At 53.0% G+C, this 19,929-nt stretch overlaps 1 protein-coding gene and 1 non-coding gene across 3 annotated transcripts in view; one reads left to right on the top strand and one right to left on the bottom strand.

The window, feature by feature from the left end:
- PHYHIP (phytanoyl-CoA 2-hydroxylase interacting protein) overlaps window positions 1-19,336 on the top strand; it is a 25,779-nt gene extending 6,443 nt beyond the window's left edge. The window contains exons 1-5 of one of the 2 annotated variants that reach the window (XM_075556547.1): window positions 8,018-8,362; window positions 12,093-12,286; window positions 13,712-13,886; window positions 15,435-15,552; window positions 17,215-19,336. In XM_075556547.1, coding sequence (XP_075412662.1) covers window positions 12,122-12,286; window positions 13,712-13,886; window positions 15,435-15,552; window positions 17,215-17,749 — 993 coding nt within the window. In that variant the 5' untranslated portion in view covers window positions 8,018-8,362; window positions 12,093-12,121 and the 3' untranslated portion in view covers window positions 17,750-19,336. Of the gene's footprint in view, window positions 1-8,017; window positions 8,363-12,092; window positions 12,287-13,711; window positions 13,887-15,434; window positions 15,553-17,214 lie in introns of those variants that run through there. The other variant, XM_075556546.1, reaches the window with a different exon arrangement.
- Window positions 4,714-4,847, bottom strand: LOC142455847 (small nucleolar RNA SNORA42/SNORA80 family). Its single transcript, XR_012785962.1, has one exon. It is a non-coding gene; the product is annotated as a small nucleolar RNA SNORA42/SNORA80 family (small nucleolar RNA).
- Window positions 19,337-19,929: the final 593 nt, after the last annotated feature.

Below are 19,929 nucleotides of genomic sequence, written 5' to 3' on the forward strand. Positions count from 1 at the left end.
GATAATCTGTTGCAATGGCCAGGCAGGACTGATAGGCAACATGTACGATTATGAGGGTTTAGTAGGGAAGTTCACAAGTCACCACAAGTCAAGGTCAGCACACAGTAAGGAGAGTCCACAGCAATACCTCTCTTCAGCCAGCAGCCTATATTCTCTCTCTGGTCCCCAGTCTCTCAGCCACAAGGCCCCCCTGGGCTCGGCTCCGCTCCATGGGCCAGGAAGCCCGCCTGCTGCTGTGCCTTCAGTCTCCTGGTCTCTGAGCTCAGCGCTGCCACTCTGCTGCCTCTGTCTCAGGATGGCATCGCTTCTGTGCCTCTGCTGCTTTAGGCAGGGAGGGATGTGTTGCAGAATGTTTTGCTGGTGACTCTTCTCCCTTGATGGTTCCGGGAATTCTCTCTTCCTGCTTCTGAGAGGCTGCATCCCTCTAGTCAGAGGAATAGCGAGGCTACCCAGTCCCTGAGTTGAGAGTCCGCTGTGCCTTATCTGCACAGTTTCATCGAGTCAGTTAGTGGCGGTGGTGGTGAACTGGATAGAAGAGTCATATGAAGAAACTTCACTTCTCTCTACAGGGCTTTGTATCTGCTACCTGGAATACTCTTTTCTCGGGCAGTTATTTATTTTACAAATCATATTTTACTGTCCATTTGGTAAAAGTTTATGTAGCAAGTTAGGTTTCCACTGGGCACTTCCTATACAATGTCCTTGGGGACCCTGGTTACATTTGCCACAGTCTGTCGACATCCTCATGACTTCTGGGCCAGTTGGTCTAGTTTCTGTGTCCCTGTTCTTTACACATCTGTGCTTTGTCCTCCCCTGACTCCTACACGGCTCCCCTTTCTCTCCCTTCATACAGAGCTTTTGATTCCGAAGTCACCTTTTCAGGGAGTTCTTCTCTGACTTCCCCCATGACCATCTCTACCCCTATTGAGTAGGAAGGCTAGGTAACTGGAAAATACAGCCCTGATGATAGAAATGAGGCTGGAGATCACATGATAGAATTCTGCAAGACAAACAACTTATTCATTGCACACCCTCTTTTCCAACAACATAAATAGCAACTAAACACATGGACCTAGCCCAATGGAATATACAGCAATCAAATTGACTTTATCTTTGGGAGAGATGGTGGAGAAATTCAGTATCATCCCTCAGAACAAACCATAGGTCATCTGTGGAACAAGCCATCAATTGGTCAGCTGCACGTTCAGGCTGAAGAAACTTTTAAAAAGTCCATGAGAGGACATTGGGCCTCCACTCAAGTACTCCCTCATGCAAGAATACTTTGTTCTATTAAACTGGCATTCCATGATGCTCACAATCGCTGAAGACAAAGTGGGTGCATAAACAAATGTGGTGAAGAAAGCTGATGGAGCCTGGCTATCAAAAGACACTCTGTCTTTTGATAGCCAGGTCTTAAAGACTTGAAGGTAAAGAAATGGCCATCTAGCTCAGAAGCAACAAAGCCCACATGGAAGAAGCATACCAGCCTGTATGATCACGAGATGTCGAAGGGATAAGTTACTGGGCATCAAAGAACAAAAATCATATCATTGTGAATGAGGGGGAGTGCAGAGTGGGGACCCAAAACCCATCTGTAAGCAACTGGACATCCCCTTATGGAAGGGTCTCGGGGAGGTGACAAGCCAGGTTGCAGTGTAGCAACGATGAAACATACAAATTTCCTCTAGTTCCTAAATGCTTTCTCCCCCCATCCTCCCACTATTATGATCCCAATTCTACCTTATAAATCTACCTAGACCAGAGGATGTACATTGGGACAGATAGGAACTGGAAACACAGGGAATTCAGAATGGATGATCCCTTCAGGATCTCGTGGTGAGAGTGGCGATACCAGGAGGGTGAGGTGCAAAGGGGGAACCGATTACAGGGATCTACCTGTATAACCTTCTCCCAGGGGGATTGACAACAGAAAAGCAGGTGAAGAGAGATGTCGGGCAGTGTAAGATAAGACAAAATAATAATTTTTTAATTATCAAGGATTCATGAGGGAGGAGGAAGAGGGAAAAATGAGAAGCTGATGCCAGAGGCTTAGGTGGAGAGCGAATGATGATGGCAATGAATGTAAAATGTGCTTAACACAATTGATGTATGTATGGATTGTGATAAGAGTTGTATGAGCCCCCAATAAAATGATTTAAAACAAACAAAAAATTAAAAATAAAAAGTTCATGAGAGGGGGTGGGGAGGGGGGAAATGAGGAGTTGATACCAAGAGCTCAAGTAGAAAGCAAATGTTTTGAGACTGATGATATGGCAACATGTGTACAAATGTGCTTGACACAATTGATGTATGTATGGATTGTGATAAGAGTTGTACATGTCCCTAATAAAAATGATTTTTTTAAGTCCATGAGAGTAAAAATCCTGTCTTGAGTAGATCTTACCTGAATTTAGAGACCATCTCAAGAAAGGGCTCAATGTACTAACTACTATAGATTGAAGACCCGATGAGTGGTGGGTTGGCATCAGGAACATCGTGTGTGAAGAAAGCAGAGGGCATGTAACGTACAGGACGTGCAGGGGGTATGGAGAGACCAAATGGACACGCCAGGGAAGGCTCTGAAACTCGCTCTTGAACACAGAGAAGGTAAAGGAACTGAAAGAAGCCATGAAATGAATTTGTCCAAGGCTGAGTTCTCTAAAGAGGCAAAACCAGGGAAGTTTTAGAGATGTATACCATATTTACACAGAGGTTTATGTCAAGGGAATGGCTACAGTTGTAGAGGTTGGCGAGTTCCAAGTCTACAGGTCAAATATCAGACCAGAGGCTTCTCCTAACTCATGGAGCTACAGGGGCTGATGAACCCAAGATCAGTGGGTCAGATATCAGGATTCTGGCTCCAGAGGCAAATAAATCAAACACTGGCAAGTAAGGTGGAAGACTGCTGATGACCCCTTGGGTCAACAGGCAATATGGTAGGCTGCTGGCTCAAATCCAAAGAAGTGGAGATCAGCTGATGAGCCATATCCAGGATCCATACCCAACAAGAGAAAGCAAGACTTTCTACAGCAACCACATATACTGGAAGCAAGCAACACCCTTGAGGAAACTTCTCTTCCACTGACTGGCGGTTCAACAGTCAACTGATATATTCTATTCATTATATTTATTAAACATAGCTATGTTATATAATTATATGATTAAACAAAACTACATCTGTTATATAGAATAAAGTTATATATAACACATTTATACAATATACTGGAATGATTATTATAATGTTGAGAATATTTTAGTTATATAATTAAAATGATTAATTATGATACAGTTAAAATGATTATAATAAAATATAGTATATTGGCTCCAATATTATATCACCTTTCATCATGAGGGGTTACTACATCTTAACTGCCAAATCACTGAGAATCCTGGCCAAACAAAGTTGACACAGAACCTCAACTATCACAGAGCTGAACTGAAATTTCTCGAGGCTGCTTGAATAGACAAAATATTACAATGAAATGTGCCGGGACATGGAGTTAGAAAACCTAAACAAAAGGATACGTACAGCATTTCTTATTTGGAAATAATGGGAAGAAACAATCAAGCCTCAAGTTGTAATAGTGAAGGGTCTATGAGCAAAATATTGAATAATGCAGGCAGCATGAAAAGAAGATGGAAGGAATACATAGAGTAAATACCAAAAATAAATGGTGATGTTCAGCCATTTCACGAGGTAGCATATGATCGAGAATGGATGGTATTGAAGCAAGATGTCAAAGCTGCATTGTAGGTATTGATGAAAAGCGGGCTCCAGGGATTGATAGAATACTAAATGAAATCTTTCAATACACAGATGCAGCACTGGAAGCACTCACTAGACTGCCATGATATCTGGAAGACAGCCATGTGGACCACCAAATGGAAGGATTCATGTCTGTACCCATTCCCCAAAAAAGATGAGCACAGAATGCTGAACTTGGTGAATAATATCTGAAAAATAGCCGCAGCAGTCACTGCAGCCATAGGGAGCTGTCAGGAATCCGAGCCTGATTCAGCGAAGGATGTGGAACGAGAGATATCATCGTTGTCAGATGGATCCTGCCTGGAAGCAGAGAAAGATGCTTGTATGACTCTGCAAATGCATGCAACTGTGTGGGTCACACCAAATGATGGCTAACGTGGCAAGAATGGGGATTCCAGAACATTTCATTGTGCTCCCAAGGAACCTGAACACTTGTGCAAACAGAACAATGGAATCCTGCATGCTTTGAAACCAGGAAAGGTGTGGGGCAGGACTGTGCCCTTTCATTGCACTTATCCAGTCTGTGTGCTGCGGATGGAATTTGAGAAGCTAGACTATCAGAAAACTGTGGCATCAGGAGTGGAAGACAGCTTTATTATGGGCAACCTGCTTGATGCAGATGACACACCCTCGCTTGGTGAAAGCCAAGAGGACTTGAAGCCCTTCCTGATGGAGATCAAAGACTACAGGCTGCAGTGTAAAGAAAACAAAACCCTCCCAAATGGACCGATAAACAACTTCATGATGAATGGAGAAATGGTTGATGCTGTCAAGGATGTGATGTTACTCAGATCCACAACCAACGTTCATGGAAGCAGCAGTCAAGAGATCAAAGGACAGATTGCTTTGGGTAAATCCACTATAAAAGACTTCTTTAAAGTGCTCAAAAGCAAAGATGCCACTTTGAAGACAAAGTACGATCCCAACCCATGGTATTTTCTTTTATTCACTGTGCAACCTGCTTCAGTGCCTGAAGCTCATGGGGTAAAGCCAGGCAATGGTTCGGGGTTACAATTTGCTTTGGCATGGGACACTATGAGAGGTCCATGGGATCGAACCTGCCATAAATCCAAACCCATGCCATCCAACCCATGGTATTTTCAATGGCCTCGTGCACATGTGAAAGCTAGACAATGAGCAGGGAAGACCGGAGAAGAGATGATGCATGTCAATGATGGTGCTGCTGAGGAATGGTGAATATATGCCATGCGCTGTCAGGAGACCAAGCATATCTGTCGTGGAAGGATAGCTGGGATGCTCCTTAGAAGTGAGGATGGTGAGATGCCATCTCATATACTTTGGTCATGTTATCAGGAGGGAGCAGTCCTTTGGAAAGGCCATATGCTTGGTGGAGTAGAGGATCAGCAAACTAGAGGACCACCCTAGAGGAGAGGAGTTGACACTGTGGCTGCAACAATGGAGCTCAAACACAACGAGTGTGAGGAAGGCGCAGGCCCAGACAGGGATTCATCGTACAAGGTTAAGCACAGGGTAGCTATGATTTGTAACTGACTTGCACCTAGCAACAATAACAACAAACATAATTTCAAAACGATCCATAAGCACCCAGAAATCCACACAATTATTACAACCAGTCACTACCTACTCTTGCTGTTGCCACTTTGTATGGATGTGCAAGGTGATTTTCATGGAATTTCTGATGTGTATACTCCATTCGTCAGCAATACAGATCTCCATACTTAGCTCAGCCGTGGGGAAATATTTAACGACATACAATACGTAACCTATACGACAAGCAAGCTATGTTCTACTTAAACCAATATTTTATTGAAAATATAATTTCCATTGGGAAGGGGATTGTTGCTATCAGGTTGTTCATTGCAGTACTGTTTAGAGTACTGAAAAGGAAAAAAATAATTTCAGCATAACCAAGGAGGGACTGGCTCCAGAAGACAGGTGACCTGGCCTGACCATAGCTCACTACTCAGCAATTTTAAATGATACTGAAAAGATGGTATAACGGGCAGCAAAGGTAAGTTTAAAAAGCCGACCATACGGCAGAATTTATATCCTCTCTTTTTTTTGTGAATGCGTTAATATGTGTATGTCACCCATACTTCTGAGTCAGAGGAAAGCTAATGTCTTTACCTCTCATGCATTTTAATATTGAATGCCATTATCTTTCTTCAGTAATCTTGTACTACTCGCGGAATCAAATACTATTAAAAAATAAAAATTAGCACAGTTGCATCTGGTGGTGGTTTATTTGGCTTCCTGTGGAATGAGCTATGTTCCACATTGGATACTTTGTTTGGACCACGTGTTTTTTCATGTCCTATAAGGCAAGAGAGCCCTGACGGCATAGTGGTTCCCCACTGGGTTGCGATCCACAAGGTGGGCAGTCCAAAACACCAGCAGCTCCACAGGTGGAAGACTGGGCTTTCTACTCCTGGAAACAGTGCGGTCTCAGAAACCCACAGAAGGTTGCTGTGAGTCAGCATGGACTCAACGGCGGTGAGCTTGGTTTTATTGCTTTATGAGGTAAGAAGCAGTGGGGCACTGTGCAGGCCTGAGCCTCTGCCTGACACTAGCACACAGCGCTGCTCAAAGGCCTTCAGTTAGTTATTGTGTGCTGCTCAGAGCCCGTGATCTCATCTGGCATGCTCAGGAAATCCTGAGAGGGTGGGAGGCAGAGATGATGTTGGGACTAGGCTGCCTTTTGCAGAAGGGGAAACTAAGTCACAGAGCATTTGACTTTTTCCTCGCACCCCCCTAAGTTTCTCACACCCCAGTTGTCCAGCTGTCTGTGGCTTTGCCATAACCAAGAGAGAATGTTTTGATTCCCTTCCGAGTTTCAACATCTCAGTGTAGGTGTGGGAGGGGAGGGGCCCGGTTATGTTTGGTCATGGGAGTGCTTAATCCTGCCTCAGTGTAGCACACCACACCACATTCTGTGGTTCAAGACTTGACTCAACACGCTCAGGTTCTCCACACCCACTGAAGGTGGGACTGGCTTCTGGTTGCCTGCTGGCCCTCCTCTAACCTCTGCTGCTAACACCTGCAGCCCCGATTCCCTCTTGGTGAGTGTTGCCTGGCTCTCAGCTCACTTGTGCCTTCTGCTCTATGACTATCTCTCTGAGACCCTCGCCCATCACCACACTCACCCCACTCTGCACCACGCGTCTGCATTAGTCTCCTCTTGACTGGGCTCTCCCGGCATTCTAGAATTGGCCCTGACTCTTCCTTCTGCCGGTCCCTATCAGACCTTGCCATTTAGTTTCCACTCTTTGCTCTCTCACTGTGTCATTAGAAAGCCCACCATCTCTCCCCTCAAAGACTGTCACTAATGATGGGGATAGTAGTAGCCCCGATATTGACTGTGCCCGTACTATGTGCCAGGCCCAGACCCAGAGTTGGGTGATTTACATCATCATCTCATTTCGTGATCACAGTAACTCTGTATTATCCCATTTGATGGATGCAAACACCGAGGCTCAGCGAGGCTGAGTAACTTGCCCAAGGCCACCCAGCTAGACAGTAATAGAGCATCTCATCTCTCGGATCGCAACGGCTGTGCTTTTCCACACTGCACACATGATTCAAATCGCCTTGAGTGCTTCTCCTGGTGGGATCCGTGGGGTCCTCATGTCTTGATTCGTTGGAAAGCCTCCTGCTGCTAAGAGAGCAGCTATTAACCTCTCGGCTGACATGTTCAGCTTGGCTTCCTCAGATGGTAGGCTGGGCTGGGAGCAGGCAAAGGTCTGTGTGATCCTCCCACCCTCTGAGTGCCTGTTTCTCTGGAGAACCCCCAGCAGCCAGAGGGGTCTCGTTCCAGAGTCCTGGTCCCTTGGGCTCTCCTCTCTCTCACTCTGGTAGGATTCTGGAGTCACAGAGCAGTAAAAGATGCTAGGGAGAGGTTCCAGGCTGAAGGCAGACCCCGCCTCCCATGGCTTACCCCCCCAATCTGGTTCCCTCTATGGCCTTTTCCCCCTTCCCCCAATCAGAAGCCTTCTTTTGGGGCTCCAAGCCTTGAGCTAAGCTCCACCCCTATCCCAGCATCCTAAAGTTTGGGGGCTGCATTCAAGTCAGAGATTCCCAAATAGGGGGGTGTTGGATGGGCTTCTTCTGAGGGCAACTTGCCCTGAAAGACTGGGGGCAGGTGGCCGCCCAGCCATTGTGACTGAAGATATGTGTGCGGCTCCCTAGGAGACCCTCTGCCCTTTCCTCCTCCCACCAGCCCAGTGAGCGGGACCAGGCTTGCTTATTGTCACCTGACGCTGTGCAGCCACGGATCCCATTGGTGGAGCCAGATTCTGTCTGTCTCTCTCCTGCTTTCTCGCCTTCCCTGCCTCTGTCCTCCACGCTGCTTTGGTTTCTCTCCTGTCTCCCTCCCTGTGCTCAGCCAGGGAGCATCGTCACACCATCACACCGGGGCAGCAGCTGTTCCGCCTGCAGAACCAGATAGGAGCTGCCTGCGGGGCAATGAAGTAGCCTCCTGGGCGGCGGGGAGAGGAGCGCAGCGCTGCTTCTAACCCAGGCTGCTGCTGTGCCTGGGAGCTCGTCCCTACGCCGCCTCCATCCCCCTTTCCTGCCTTGCCCTTCCACATCTCCTTCTGCAGAGTCCGGTGGAGCCAGGTGAGTGCCCTTCCTGCCCACAGCATCCTGCTGTCCCTCTGGAGAGGGACTCGAGTGGCCAGGAGCTGGGAGCTGGGTCACCCGGGTGCTGGCAGTGCTTTGGGTGCCCTTCTGGAATGCCAGGCCTGATGACCTTGTCCCTTTTCCCCAAGGCCCTTGGCCAAGGGGTGAACAGCTGGATCCAGTTGCTGGGGCACCCCAGTTAGTCACCCCGTGACCATCCTGCTGCAGTCAGCACCGCCAGCAGGGACAGCAGGTTAGGGGAAGGCTCTGGGTCCCTCTGGCACCGGGGCAGCTTTTCTGAATGGGAATGGGGAAGGGGTGTCAGTGTGTACAGCGTGTGTGCACGTTTGTGAGGAGTCTGAGGTCTGCATGCGTAGATAATTCTGCGTGCAGTTGGTCCGTGTATGTGTGGGTTTTGATGGGGGGAGCATGTCTGAGAATGTGTATGTCATGTACACATGAAGAACATGGGTACGGGGAGGCGTATCTGAGTGGCCCATTGAAACATGCGTGTGGAGGCACTGGGAGGCAGTGTATTTATGGGTGGACATATCACTTGCCATGTGTGGGAGTCTATGCGAGCAGAGGGGCTCTGTGTGGGGAGGTGCGACTCTGGAGCAGCAGGCACAGGGTGGGCGGGAAGTGTGGGCTGGAGCCGTAGTCTGTGGGTAGACCTGGGCAGGTATACAAACCTGTTGGCATGTGATGGGCTCAGGTTGGCAGCCTGTGACCAGAGGCAAACACCTTTCCGAAGGCTGTGTCTTTGAGTGTGGAGAAGACTTGTGGGAGAAGACAAGAACGTGGGCAGGGGGTGAACGGACAAGGGTGCGCAAACAAGCGACCGGTCAGGTGCCTTCTCGCGGAGGTGGTGGCATGTGGGCATGTTGGTGCCTGCTGCATTCCCTTTTGCCCAAATATGGCTTGTGCAAAAGCGTGCCTTCAAGTGTGAGTGCGTGTGCCTCTGGACGGGAGCACAGGCAGGTCCGTATGGGCATGGCAGCCAGTGGGAGGGCCCCCGGAGGGTCCTGTGAGGATGTGGGAGGTGGTGGAAGGCACCTGAGTGTGTAGGTGCGTGTGTGGGAGTGGAGGGGTATGTGGAGGCGTGCGCAGCCTGTGTGCGCCACATGTGCGCATGTGCCCGTGTGTGTGTGTGTGTGTGTGTGTGTGTGTGTGTGGATGTAGCTGCCTGTGAGTAGGCGTAGGAAAGCTCCTCTCTGGGTGGATTGACATGGGAGTGTGGGTGTTTCTAAGGTATTGCCTCAACCTGTCCCTTGCACCCTGCCCTTTCGCAATCATCTGGGCGTGGATAACTTGGGGTTCACGCCCATCCTCGGTCCACCGAAACCTCGGCTTTACTGCTCCCCTAGTATCACCCACTGTCACTCTGCCTTCTAGACTGCCAGGCCTGGTGACCTTATCGCAGCCCCTCCTCCCCACCAGCTAGGGAGGAGGTGCAGTCTCAGCTCTCCTGAAAGATGTGCAGCCACCCCATTCTGAAGACTTCAACCACCAGGCGCAGCTGCCCCCGTCTCTGAGTGGGCTCTGAGGAGAGAGGTCCCGAGCTGGGCACAGGTGTCCATTCCTAGGTACCCTCAGTCCTGTGAGGGTAGGGGGGCTGCTGCTCAGACCCTCTCTGGGGGGGGGTTGTATTTACCCATGGCCGTGTGCATGAGTGCTTCTCTTCTCGCTCGAGCTAAGTTTCCCTGCACCTGAGCTCCCCCCCGTGTGTCACCACTGGGGGTAGTGCTGTGAGATGGTTTCCAGACACCTGACCCAGTTCTGGGTTGGACCTGGGTAGCAGGCACATATTGATTCACCTTAGGACCTCTTGGAGACAAAGCCACTGCCATTTAGCTGAACTTCGTTAATGGCAGAAACGAGTCAGGGTGGAAAGCCAAGATGAAGCTAGGACTCAGGTGATACCCTGGGGCAGGTAGGAGCTATCAGCCACATGCCTCACCCTGCGCCCACCACCCAGGCAGCCCACAGATTCCTTGAGAGGTGCCAGGCTCTGGAGCAGACTTAACTGACGGAAAAGTGTGGGCTGGAACTTCTGGGAAAGCTATAAATAAAAGTACCTGCTTTCGCACAAGGTACCCACACCACTTGTTTCCTAAGCCCTAGTTCCTGACCACGGAGAGGAGAGGAGGGGAGGGGAGGAGAGAAGGAGGGGAGAAGAGAGGAGAGGAGGAGAGGAGCAGAGAGGAGGGGAGGGGAGGAGAGGGGAGGGGAGGAGAGGGGAGGGGAGAGGAGAGGAGGAGAGAGGAGAGGAGGAGAGGAGCAGAGAGAAGGGGAGGGGAGGAGAGGGGAGGGGAGGAGAGGAGGAGAGGAGAGGAGGAGAGGAGAGTTGAGGAGGAGAGGAGAGGAGAGGAGAGGAGAGAGGAGGGGAGGGGAGGGGAGGAGAGGAGAGGAGAAGAGGAGGGAAGAGGAGAGGAGAGGAAAGGGGAGGAGAGGGGAGGAGGAGAGGTGCTGGGAGCTGGGCTTGAGGAAGGAACTGGGGAAGGCATGGAGCCCACTGGGTTCTAAGCAGATGTCTTGGGAGAAAGTGCAGCCTGCCTTCCTCGTCTTGTCCCAGAGCAGTGTCTACTCCCATGGCCCAGAGCTCAGGTGAGCCAGGCCAACATCAAGGCCAGAGTCAGCTCTTCTGCCTACAGCACTGGTGAATGTGGTGTGGTCCTTTTATACCTGAACAGCTGCCAGAGGTAGTGTGAGAACTGAAGGAGGGAGAGCGGGAGGGAGGGAGGGAGGGGAGAGAAATGTCACTGCTCGAGAGGGAAGGAGGACAGACCGACAAATAGTGGAAACATTATGTGTGCTTATGGTTCCCTGCGTGCGCACGCGCACGCACACACACGTGCGCACACGTGCACACCACGCAGAGTTGGTTGAATGATAAAGAGCTTGGGCCCCAACATGAGACCACCTGAGTTTCAATCATGTATAACCTCAACCATGTCTGTGTCTCCCAACACCAATGAAGATATTGCCTCAACCTGGGAAATGGGGACAATACTTGGCTACTATGAGGTTCCCTCGGATCAGGTTGGTGAAAGTACTAATGCTAAAACGAGTGATTGACAAGTCAAGCGAGGGAGGCTCACCTGAAAGAGAGTGAGCCTCGGCCGTAAGCGTTCTGGATGGGGTAAGAGCTGGAAGCATGCAGTGTGGCCCAGGAGCAGCTCCACATGGACCCGCAGAGCCCTCTGCGCTGGCCCTCTGGACCTTCCTTTCTGTGGAGTCTGAAGCCTAGAGAAGAGAGTGGCCTGTTCCCCAGAGCCCTGACACCCTTGGCCTCTTGGCTGCCTCCATCCTGCACCTAGCACCTCAGTCCCTCGGCAAGTGTCTCCTGTCTCTCCTACTGGCCTGAACCATTCTCTCCACCCCAGCCCCCTTCAGCCCCATCCCTTTCTCTTTTCACGCCTGTTGGCTGGGGGCCCCCCTCCCTCCTCGGCTCCATCTGCTGCAAATATGTCCCGCCCAGCGCCCGCAGCATTCCCACTGTCTCTGCCACCTGTCAGGGGCCATCTGCTCTGCAGACCCCTTCAAGGAGAGCCAAGAGCCACTACGGGGACACCCCATCCCATCTCCCATCTCTCTTTCTCGACCTTCCCCTGGCAATCTTTCCCATAAGGTCATAGGTGCAGTCAAAGGGTTCACTGTTGGGAGCATGACACATCGGAACACTCCAGGGTGTGAGGGAGGTGCTGATCCCTCCCCGCCCGCTCAGTCCCTACAGGAGCCCAGTCAGAGGGGAGCATGGAGCTGCTGTCGACCCCCCACAGCATCGAGATCAACAACATCACCTGTGACTCCTTCCGCATCTCCTGGGCCATGGAGAACAGCGACCTAGAGAGGGTCACCCATTACTTCATTGACCTCAATAAGAAGGAGAATAAGAACTCCAACAAATTCAAGCACCGGGTGAGTGGAGAGGGGACCCAGAGCTGCCTCTTCCCGACACCAATTGTGAAGGAGGCAGGAGAAGGGGGTATCTGGAGGGAAGATTTTGGAGCCTAAATAAAAAACCAACTCACTGCCATTGAGCGACCCTACAGGACAGGGTAAAACTGCCCCTGTGGGTTTCTGAGACTGTAACTTTTCACCGGAATAGAAAGCCTCATCTTTCTCTCCCAGGGCTGCTGGTGGTTTCGAACTGCTGACCTGTGGTTAACAGTCCAATACAGGATCCATTCCACCACCAGGGGTCCTTTTAGAGCCTGGAAGGCCTGGTTAAAATCCAAAGCTTTTTACTGGGCAACCCTGAGGAAGTTACCTACCCTGTCTGCATCCGAGTTTTTCACTGGTGAAGAGCTCTCAAGGGCCTGTTGCAAAGATTCGATGCGAGCGTGTGTGGGCTTGGCACGGTGCCTCGCTCGCACCCAGGGACCGTGGTGCTCACAGTGTTACTGGGATTGCAGACAGAGGTAGAGATCTGGGCCAGGGAGGGGCTAAGGGCTCTGCATCACACACAGAGATGCCTCTCTAGTTCTGAGGAAGCTCAGGGCTCTGGGAGCAGCCTGGTTGCTAGGTGGGAGGGTGGCCTGAGCAGTAAGGAGGGGTTGTACCCTTAATCTTGGTACTCAATGATTTCCTGGCCTGGCCTCCTGGGAGTCTTTCTGCCCCTCACCCTCTAGTTCTGCCCTTCTCTTCTTGGTTTAGAAAAGAAATGTTCGAGAGTGCTATACCTTATGAGATGTGCTTTTCCCCTAGGTTAAAGCCCTGGTGGGGGCCAGTGGGAGGAAGCTTCCAGAGTTCCCGAGCTAGCAGAGAGGAAGGGGGCCGAGTGAGGTGGGAAGATGCTGGTTCCCACGACGACAGCATTAGTGCGGGTTACTCACCCTCTCTCTCTGGAACTGGCTCTCCCGATCTGGGTGTCTTTTGGCAGGCCAGTTGCCACGGTGACGTGAATGCTCACCACCACCCCCTTAAGCCTCCCCCCCAAAGAATAAGGCATGTTTTCCCTTCCTCCCTGGCTTCTCAGCATTGGCTGTTGCCGTGGAGACGGCACTGCAGTGTGCAGAGCTCTCCGCGACTCCCTCTGACATGAAGGTCTTGATGCCCTCAACTTGGCGGACCACCCCCCTTCCCTAGTGCCCTTTGTACCTCAGTTCCCAAGAGAATGGGGCGTCAGGAGCATTTAAGAAAGGGCACAGACTCAGAAGGATCTGTGTCCTATTGGGACTATCCTAATGGCCACTGCTTGCTTCTACAAGAAAATGGTGGCCAGGGCATAGAACTATTGCAGAATGGGAGCCATTTGGAGAAAGAGAATTCTGGGAGCATGCCAACCATGGGCATGGTCCCCTGGTTTGACTCTTGGCTCTCTGTCTATACTCCATTTCCCAGGATGTCCCCACCAAGCTCGTGGCCAAGGCTGTGCCACTGCCCATGACAGTGAGAGGCCACTGGTTCCTGAGCCCCCGCACGGAGTACAGCGTGGCCGTGCAGACAGCCGTGAAGCAGAGCGACGGGGAGTACCTGGTGTCTGGCTGGAGCGAGACGGTCGAGTTCTGCACTGGGGGTAAGGCCCAGCTTCACGGGATTCTCCTACTGCCCAGGCCCATCTAACTGATTTAAGGTCGAGAGAGGGCTTCCCTGTCTGTAACCCAAGAGATGTTCATGAAAACTGGCTGCGCCTCAGGCCCTCTGCTTAGGTCACAGGGGAACCAGACAGGGGTAAGACCCTCCTGCCCATAAAAGCCTGCAGTCTAGTGCAGGAGGCACACCGGAACACTGCTGATTCTGCTGTCAAAAGTGCTTTTCCTCAGAGATGGAGTCGAACACTTGCTCTCTGGGGGAAATGGCCCCTATCCCTTGCACCTGCAAACTCTTCAAAAATAAAACTCAAACACCCTACCTTGGAGTCAATTCTGACTCACAGCGACTCTACAGGGCAGAGTACAACTGACTGTGGGTTTCTGAGGCCATAAATATTTATTTATGGAAGAGAAAGCCTCATCTTTCTCGCACAGAGCAGCTGGTGGATCTGAACTGTTGACCTTGAGGTTAGCAGTCCAATGTGTAATTAACTACACTATCAGGGCTCTCTGAAGATTTTTCAAACCCCAGCAGGAACACATGTTGGGTTTCTGTGTCACAGATGACCTAGGATCTGCTCCACAAAAACCCCTTCATTTGGTGTCCGTGGTGAGAACTGCTCTAGATCTCCCTGTGCCAGGGAACACTGGCAGCCCCAGGCAGCGGAGGCTGCTGGCTCTCTGCCCTCTGCTAAGGCCTGCGCCCCAAGTCTCCTTCAGCTGCACTGTCTTCTGCATTGTGCTTCTTCTTTGCTCTGCTGCAAAACCCCACTCCCTGGAGGCATCCCCGCCCTTTGTGGATTAAGCCCTAGAACTCTGCTTACAGCAGGGGTTTCATTAGCTGGGGAATGGGGGATCCAATCCACACTCCTCTTGCCAAACTGGGCAGGGATGCGTCCGCAAGGAGGAAAGGACACCTCTTCCTAATTTGTACAAAGATGCTCCGGAGGCTGGCAGCAGCCATGCCTGGACCCCAGGAGCCCAGCTTCTGGCCCTGCTAGAAAGCTTCCATTTTACTTTCGGCTTCCAGGCTCTACTGCTTCTCCTGGAATGCTCAAGAGCAGTCTTCGCCCCAACTCTGGTCTACCTAAACCTTTCCCTTTTAGGGCCCAGGCTTGTTCTCCCTGGGCTCCTCATGAGTCCCCCACCTGTAATTACAACTGGCTTTTCTGCTCACAGAGGCAGAGCCCTCAAATCCTTCTTTTGCCTGGTGATCTTCTTTTCACATGAGAATAGCCTGGGATTAGAACCGCTAAGGCCCCTGGCATGACTGTGTGATTGGGCACCCCTGTCCCCTGCCCCTTTCTGACCAGAAGAGCCTGAGCTCTGGCAGGGACATACAGCATCCAGCTCACAGTGTTCCCAAGAGAGGCCAGCTGGCCTGTCTCCATCGGAGGCCAAGGTGCTGTGCCTATTTGGTCCCCTCTGCCCTTCTGGAGCGCAGTGATGGACTCTCTGGGGTGGGCGAGTGTGGGGGAAGAGGGTGTGACCTTCCAGCTGACTGGCGGCTGCCCCCACCTGGACTCTTGCAGACTATGCCAAAGAGCACCTGGCTCAGCTGCAGGAGAAGGCTGAGCAGATCGCAGGCCGCATGCTTCGCTTCTCTGTCTTCTACCGCAACCATCACAAGGAGTACTTCCAGCATGCCAGGTACCGCCTCCCATTCCTTCCCGGGGCCCTCCTGCTCCTGCTCCTGCCCTGGCTCCCTGGGAGGCCACCCCCACCTGGTAGCTTGCCAGATCCTCCTTTGGACACCCCACCCCCCTCAATGCCTTCCTGCCATCAGACTAGCTCTAGAGTGAGGGCGACTTGGGGGCTGGGCTCTAAGGAAGGCAGGGAGCTAACAGGATGGAAGAAGCCCTTGCAAAGCACCGTGCTAATAGGTGCCGGGCTTAACATGGTCTTGGATTTGCTCTTTGCTGGGTTTTCCCACCACAGCCCTCTACCACCTCTCAAATTCAGAGTCCAAAGAGGGAACGGGGGAGGGGAGCTCACAAAAGAAGGCCCCAGGCCATGAAGTACACATAGTACGCGCATGCGCGCGCGCGCGCGCGCGCGCGCGCGCACACACACACACAGCTCAGGGCTTCCCACCCTCGGTATGGAAGTGACTGGAGCCTTCAGGGAGGTCTCTCTAGTGATGGTGAGTGGGTCAGAGAGGAAATCAGAGGATGGGGCTTTGGGGGGCCACACTCACATAAGCCATATGGAGAATCTTCCATTTTATTTGCCTATTGCCTGCCTGTGTATAATTTTTTTTGGTGAGGGAGAGGGGGCTCTGGAGTTTAAGAATATTTGAAAACCGATGGCCAGTCTAAGTCTAGCATACAGACGGGAGACTGAGGCCCAGATTGGCTCATCTCAACAGCAACCAGGACCAGGCAGGGTGAGACTGGGTCAGGGAGGGACAGTCCACTCCAACCTGGGCCTGATGAGACCATCACACCCACATTCTAGATCACCACATTCATATGGGGCAGAGCTTGCTGACCCTACCCAGGGCAGTGAGTACCAGAGTGGGAGAGGTGGGAAGGAGGTTTGGTGTTGGCATGGGCACTCACTCAGAGAGGAGGAGAGAGACGAAGAACACCAGTGTGTGCCAGGCTCCTCCCTGGCACTGGGATATCAGTGTCTAGGCTGGGAGATGGCAAGCTTTAACACAGCAAATACCCCTGGCGGTTGTGTAATAATCACAGTACCTGGCACATAGTGGTTGCTGGCTCCACGTGCCAGATGATCTAGAAAGGTTTTAGAGGTAGGGGACACCTGTGCTGGGCCTTGAAGGATGATCAAGACTTTGTCAGGCCAGGCTGAGAAAGGTAGGGTGGGCAATCCGGGCAGAGGAGCATGCGCTGCAGAGGCTCAGAGACTGGGTGGGGAGAGCAGGCCAGAGTCAGAGCGCAGCCGGGGGCAGTGCCCTGTGGGTGTATGCATGAGAGAGGGGAAGGCAGGTGTGTGTGGCAAGAGTTTGGAGAGACAGGATCTGAGGGCCTCGCTGTTCATGCAGGCAGTGAGAGCCCATCCAAGCATTTTCAGCAAGGAGGAGCGGCAGGCTCTTAGCTCTCTCCTCTGTGAAGGAGTGGGCTGCAGGAGCTGATCTCTGACAGCCCTCCCTGCCTAGAGCCTTCTGGAAAGCTATCTTTGTGATTGGTGGAGGCGGTGGGGCTGGTGGGAGAGCCAGGAGCAGGACTCCATCCCTTCTCCGCCTCCCACCGCAGCCCCTCTGTTCGGTGCTGCTGACCAGGGGCATTTTCTCATCCCGTTGCTTCTCATCCCTCCCCCCCCCCCCACACACACACCCCTGGCGGACAGAACCCACAGCGGGAACATGCTGCAGCCCTACCTGAAGGACAACAGCGGCAGCCACGGCTCGCCCACCAGCGGCATGCTGCAGGGCGTCTTCTTCAGCTGCAACACGGAGTTCAACACGGGCCAGCCACCCCAGGACTCCCCCTATGGTCGCTGGCGCTTCCAGATCCCCGCGCAGCGCCTCTTCAACCCCAGCACCAACCTCTACTTTGCGGACTTCTACTGTATGTACACGGCCTACCACTACGCCATCCTGGTGCTGGCTCCCAAGGGCTCCCTGGGGGACCGCTTCTGCCGAGACCGCCTGCCCCTCCTGGACATTGCCTGCAACAAGTTCCTGACGTGCAGCGTGGAGGATGGGGAGCTGGTCTTCCGCCATGCCCAGGACCTCATCCTGGAGGTCATCTACACGGAGCCCGTCGACCTGTCCCTGGGCAGCCTGGGGGAGATCAGCGGGCACCAGCTCATGAGCCTGTCCACCGCTGATGCCAAGAAAGATCCCAGCTGCAAGACCTGCAACATCAGTGTGGGCCGCTAGGCGCTCCTGAGCGCTGTGGGAGGCCGGGGAGGCAGCGCAGGAAGCGGGGAGGTGGTGGGCTGCCATCTGGGCAGGCAGTTAGTTTCCTCTCCTCCTGCCCCCTGGCCCCTGCTCTCTGTCAGTCCACTCCCTTCCCCCACCCCTGGGCATACGAGGCGGTCGAGAGCTGTCCTCTTGGAAAAGTATGGTCCATTCCGTGGCTGATCGACTTAGGAAGGCTTCCGAGCCTCAGCAGAGGGGCGGATGGGTTGGGTTTTTGGAGATGTCCATCGCCTTTCCTTTTATCTCCCTCTCTTGCTCTTCCTTGCCCCATCCCAGCCCTCCCATCGCAGAAACCTGCCGGCCTCCTGGGCCCTTCCTGGGAGGCCTCTCTGGGCTCTAGCCCAGGTGTAGCTCGTGGGAGCCTCCAGGGGCTTCGCAGAGAGATGTGGGGCGAGCTCTTCCTTAGCCCCACCCACCCCACTCAGGGCCAACCACAGAATGCCCCTCCCTTTCGAACGAGGGTCTCAGGTGCCACCCACTCTGGCCTGGACCCTACCCTCTATAAATAGTCTCCTTGCCCCTGCCGTGCTCCCCACCCTCACGCCCTCCTCCCTTGGCTGCTCCCTGCCCAGTCGAGCCTTCTTCCTGCATGGGGAGAGCGGCCCCTAGCCTTCCCCACTCGCCCCCTCTAGCCGCTCCCCTTGCTCTCTAGAAAGGGGCCTTTTGTTTCTTCTCTTGACTTGGGGCACTTTGCGCTGTTGGGGTATTTCCTTTCTTCTCTGGAGAGGATCACCCCAGCATTTTCTCTCCTTTGCTCAGAGCACTGAGGTCTGGAATGACAGCCATTGGGGTCTAGGAGGGGGAAGCAGACCCCTGAGACCCAGAGGTACGGGGAGTGGGCTGCCTGGTGCCTCCAGGGGCCTGGCGTGGAACTAGAGAGCCCAGGGCGTCCCTGCAGAGCCCTGGCACCCGCCTGGCTGTGCCACTGCCCGCTTGTGCGCTGCTGCGGTGCCGTAACTGTTTTGTGCCTGTGTGTGAACCGGATGTGGACTCCCTGCCACACCACCTCCCGCTGTGCCCACTGGCACTATTAACCTACCTGGTGAGCCTTCTGGCTGAGAGGCCTTCCCAGGGAGCTCTTGGTAACGTCTTCCTGGGCCTCCCAGCAGCCTCACAATTTCCACCTTTTGATTGGTCAGGACCTGGGTGAGGATAGACACCTGGAAGCCAGCAATCCAGCCTGAGTGGCTGGCGGAGGCAGCTAGGGGATGGTGGAGGTTATGTCAGGCAGATGCGAGAGCCTGGCTCAGAGGGGACAGAGACAAGGGGCAAGCTGGCCTCCTGTGATGAAAGACAGATGGGCCAGAAGGCCAAAGAGGGCAGGTGCTCAGGGAGGGCCACAGACCAGCTGTAGCCAGTGGGGAGTTGTCAGCTGCCTCTTTGGGATGGGCCAGAAGGCTTGGGGGGGGGGGCTGGGAGAAGCATGGAAAAGGAGTGGACATGGGCTCCAGGCCCTTCTCCCCTCTGCTTACAGCATCGTTGTAGAGGTGACCTGCGCCCTCCCCAGCCCCGTGTCTGCCCCTGCTGGGGGTGCACCTGCCTGTGCTGTGCTTTTGATGTGCATCAATAAACCACGCTGGCCTGATGGCACTGCCTCTATCTGGGCCCTGGGCGCGCCGCAGTGGGTGCACGAGAGATCCACATAGGAGCCCCCGTTGGGATTGCCCTCCACCTCTGCCCCACACAGACCACCTGAACTCTTCACCCAAATGAACTCACTGCCATCATCCATTCTGACTCCTAGGACAGGGGAGAGCTGCCCCTGTGGGCCTCTGACGAATGATTTCCGAGAAGAAAGCCTCCTTTCCCCCAAGCTTGCCTTCAGTCCCACTGTGGGAAATAAGGTACGAATGTAGCACCGAGTGTCTACTGGAAAAGGACTTTGAAGGTCATTGGGTCCCTTTCTAGATGGGAAAACTCAGGACTCCCAGGCAGATGCCACAGGGGAGGCCCAACCAAGGTCCCCGGACTCCTCACTGGAAGACCTCCCTGGCAGCAGGGTGCCATTGCTTCAGACTCTGATGCCATTCAGTTCCCTGCTCCTCCGAACTTGAGTGTCCCCTGCCCAGTGGGGCTCCTCACTGGCAGCTCTGAGTCACATCTGCAGCTGTGGTGAGGAGCTTATTGAAATGATCCTC

Source organism: Tenrec ecaudatus, chromosome 8 (genome assembly GCF_050624435.1).
Source record: "Tenrec ecaudatus isolate mTenEca1 chromosome 8, mTenEca1.hap1, whole genome shotgun sequence".
Taxonomy (NCBI): domain Eukaryota; kingdom Metazoa; phylum Chordata; class Mammalia; order Afrosoricida; family Tenrecidae; genus Tenrec; species Tenrec ecaudatus.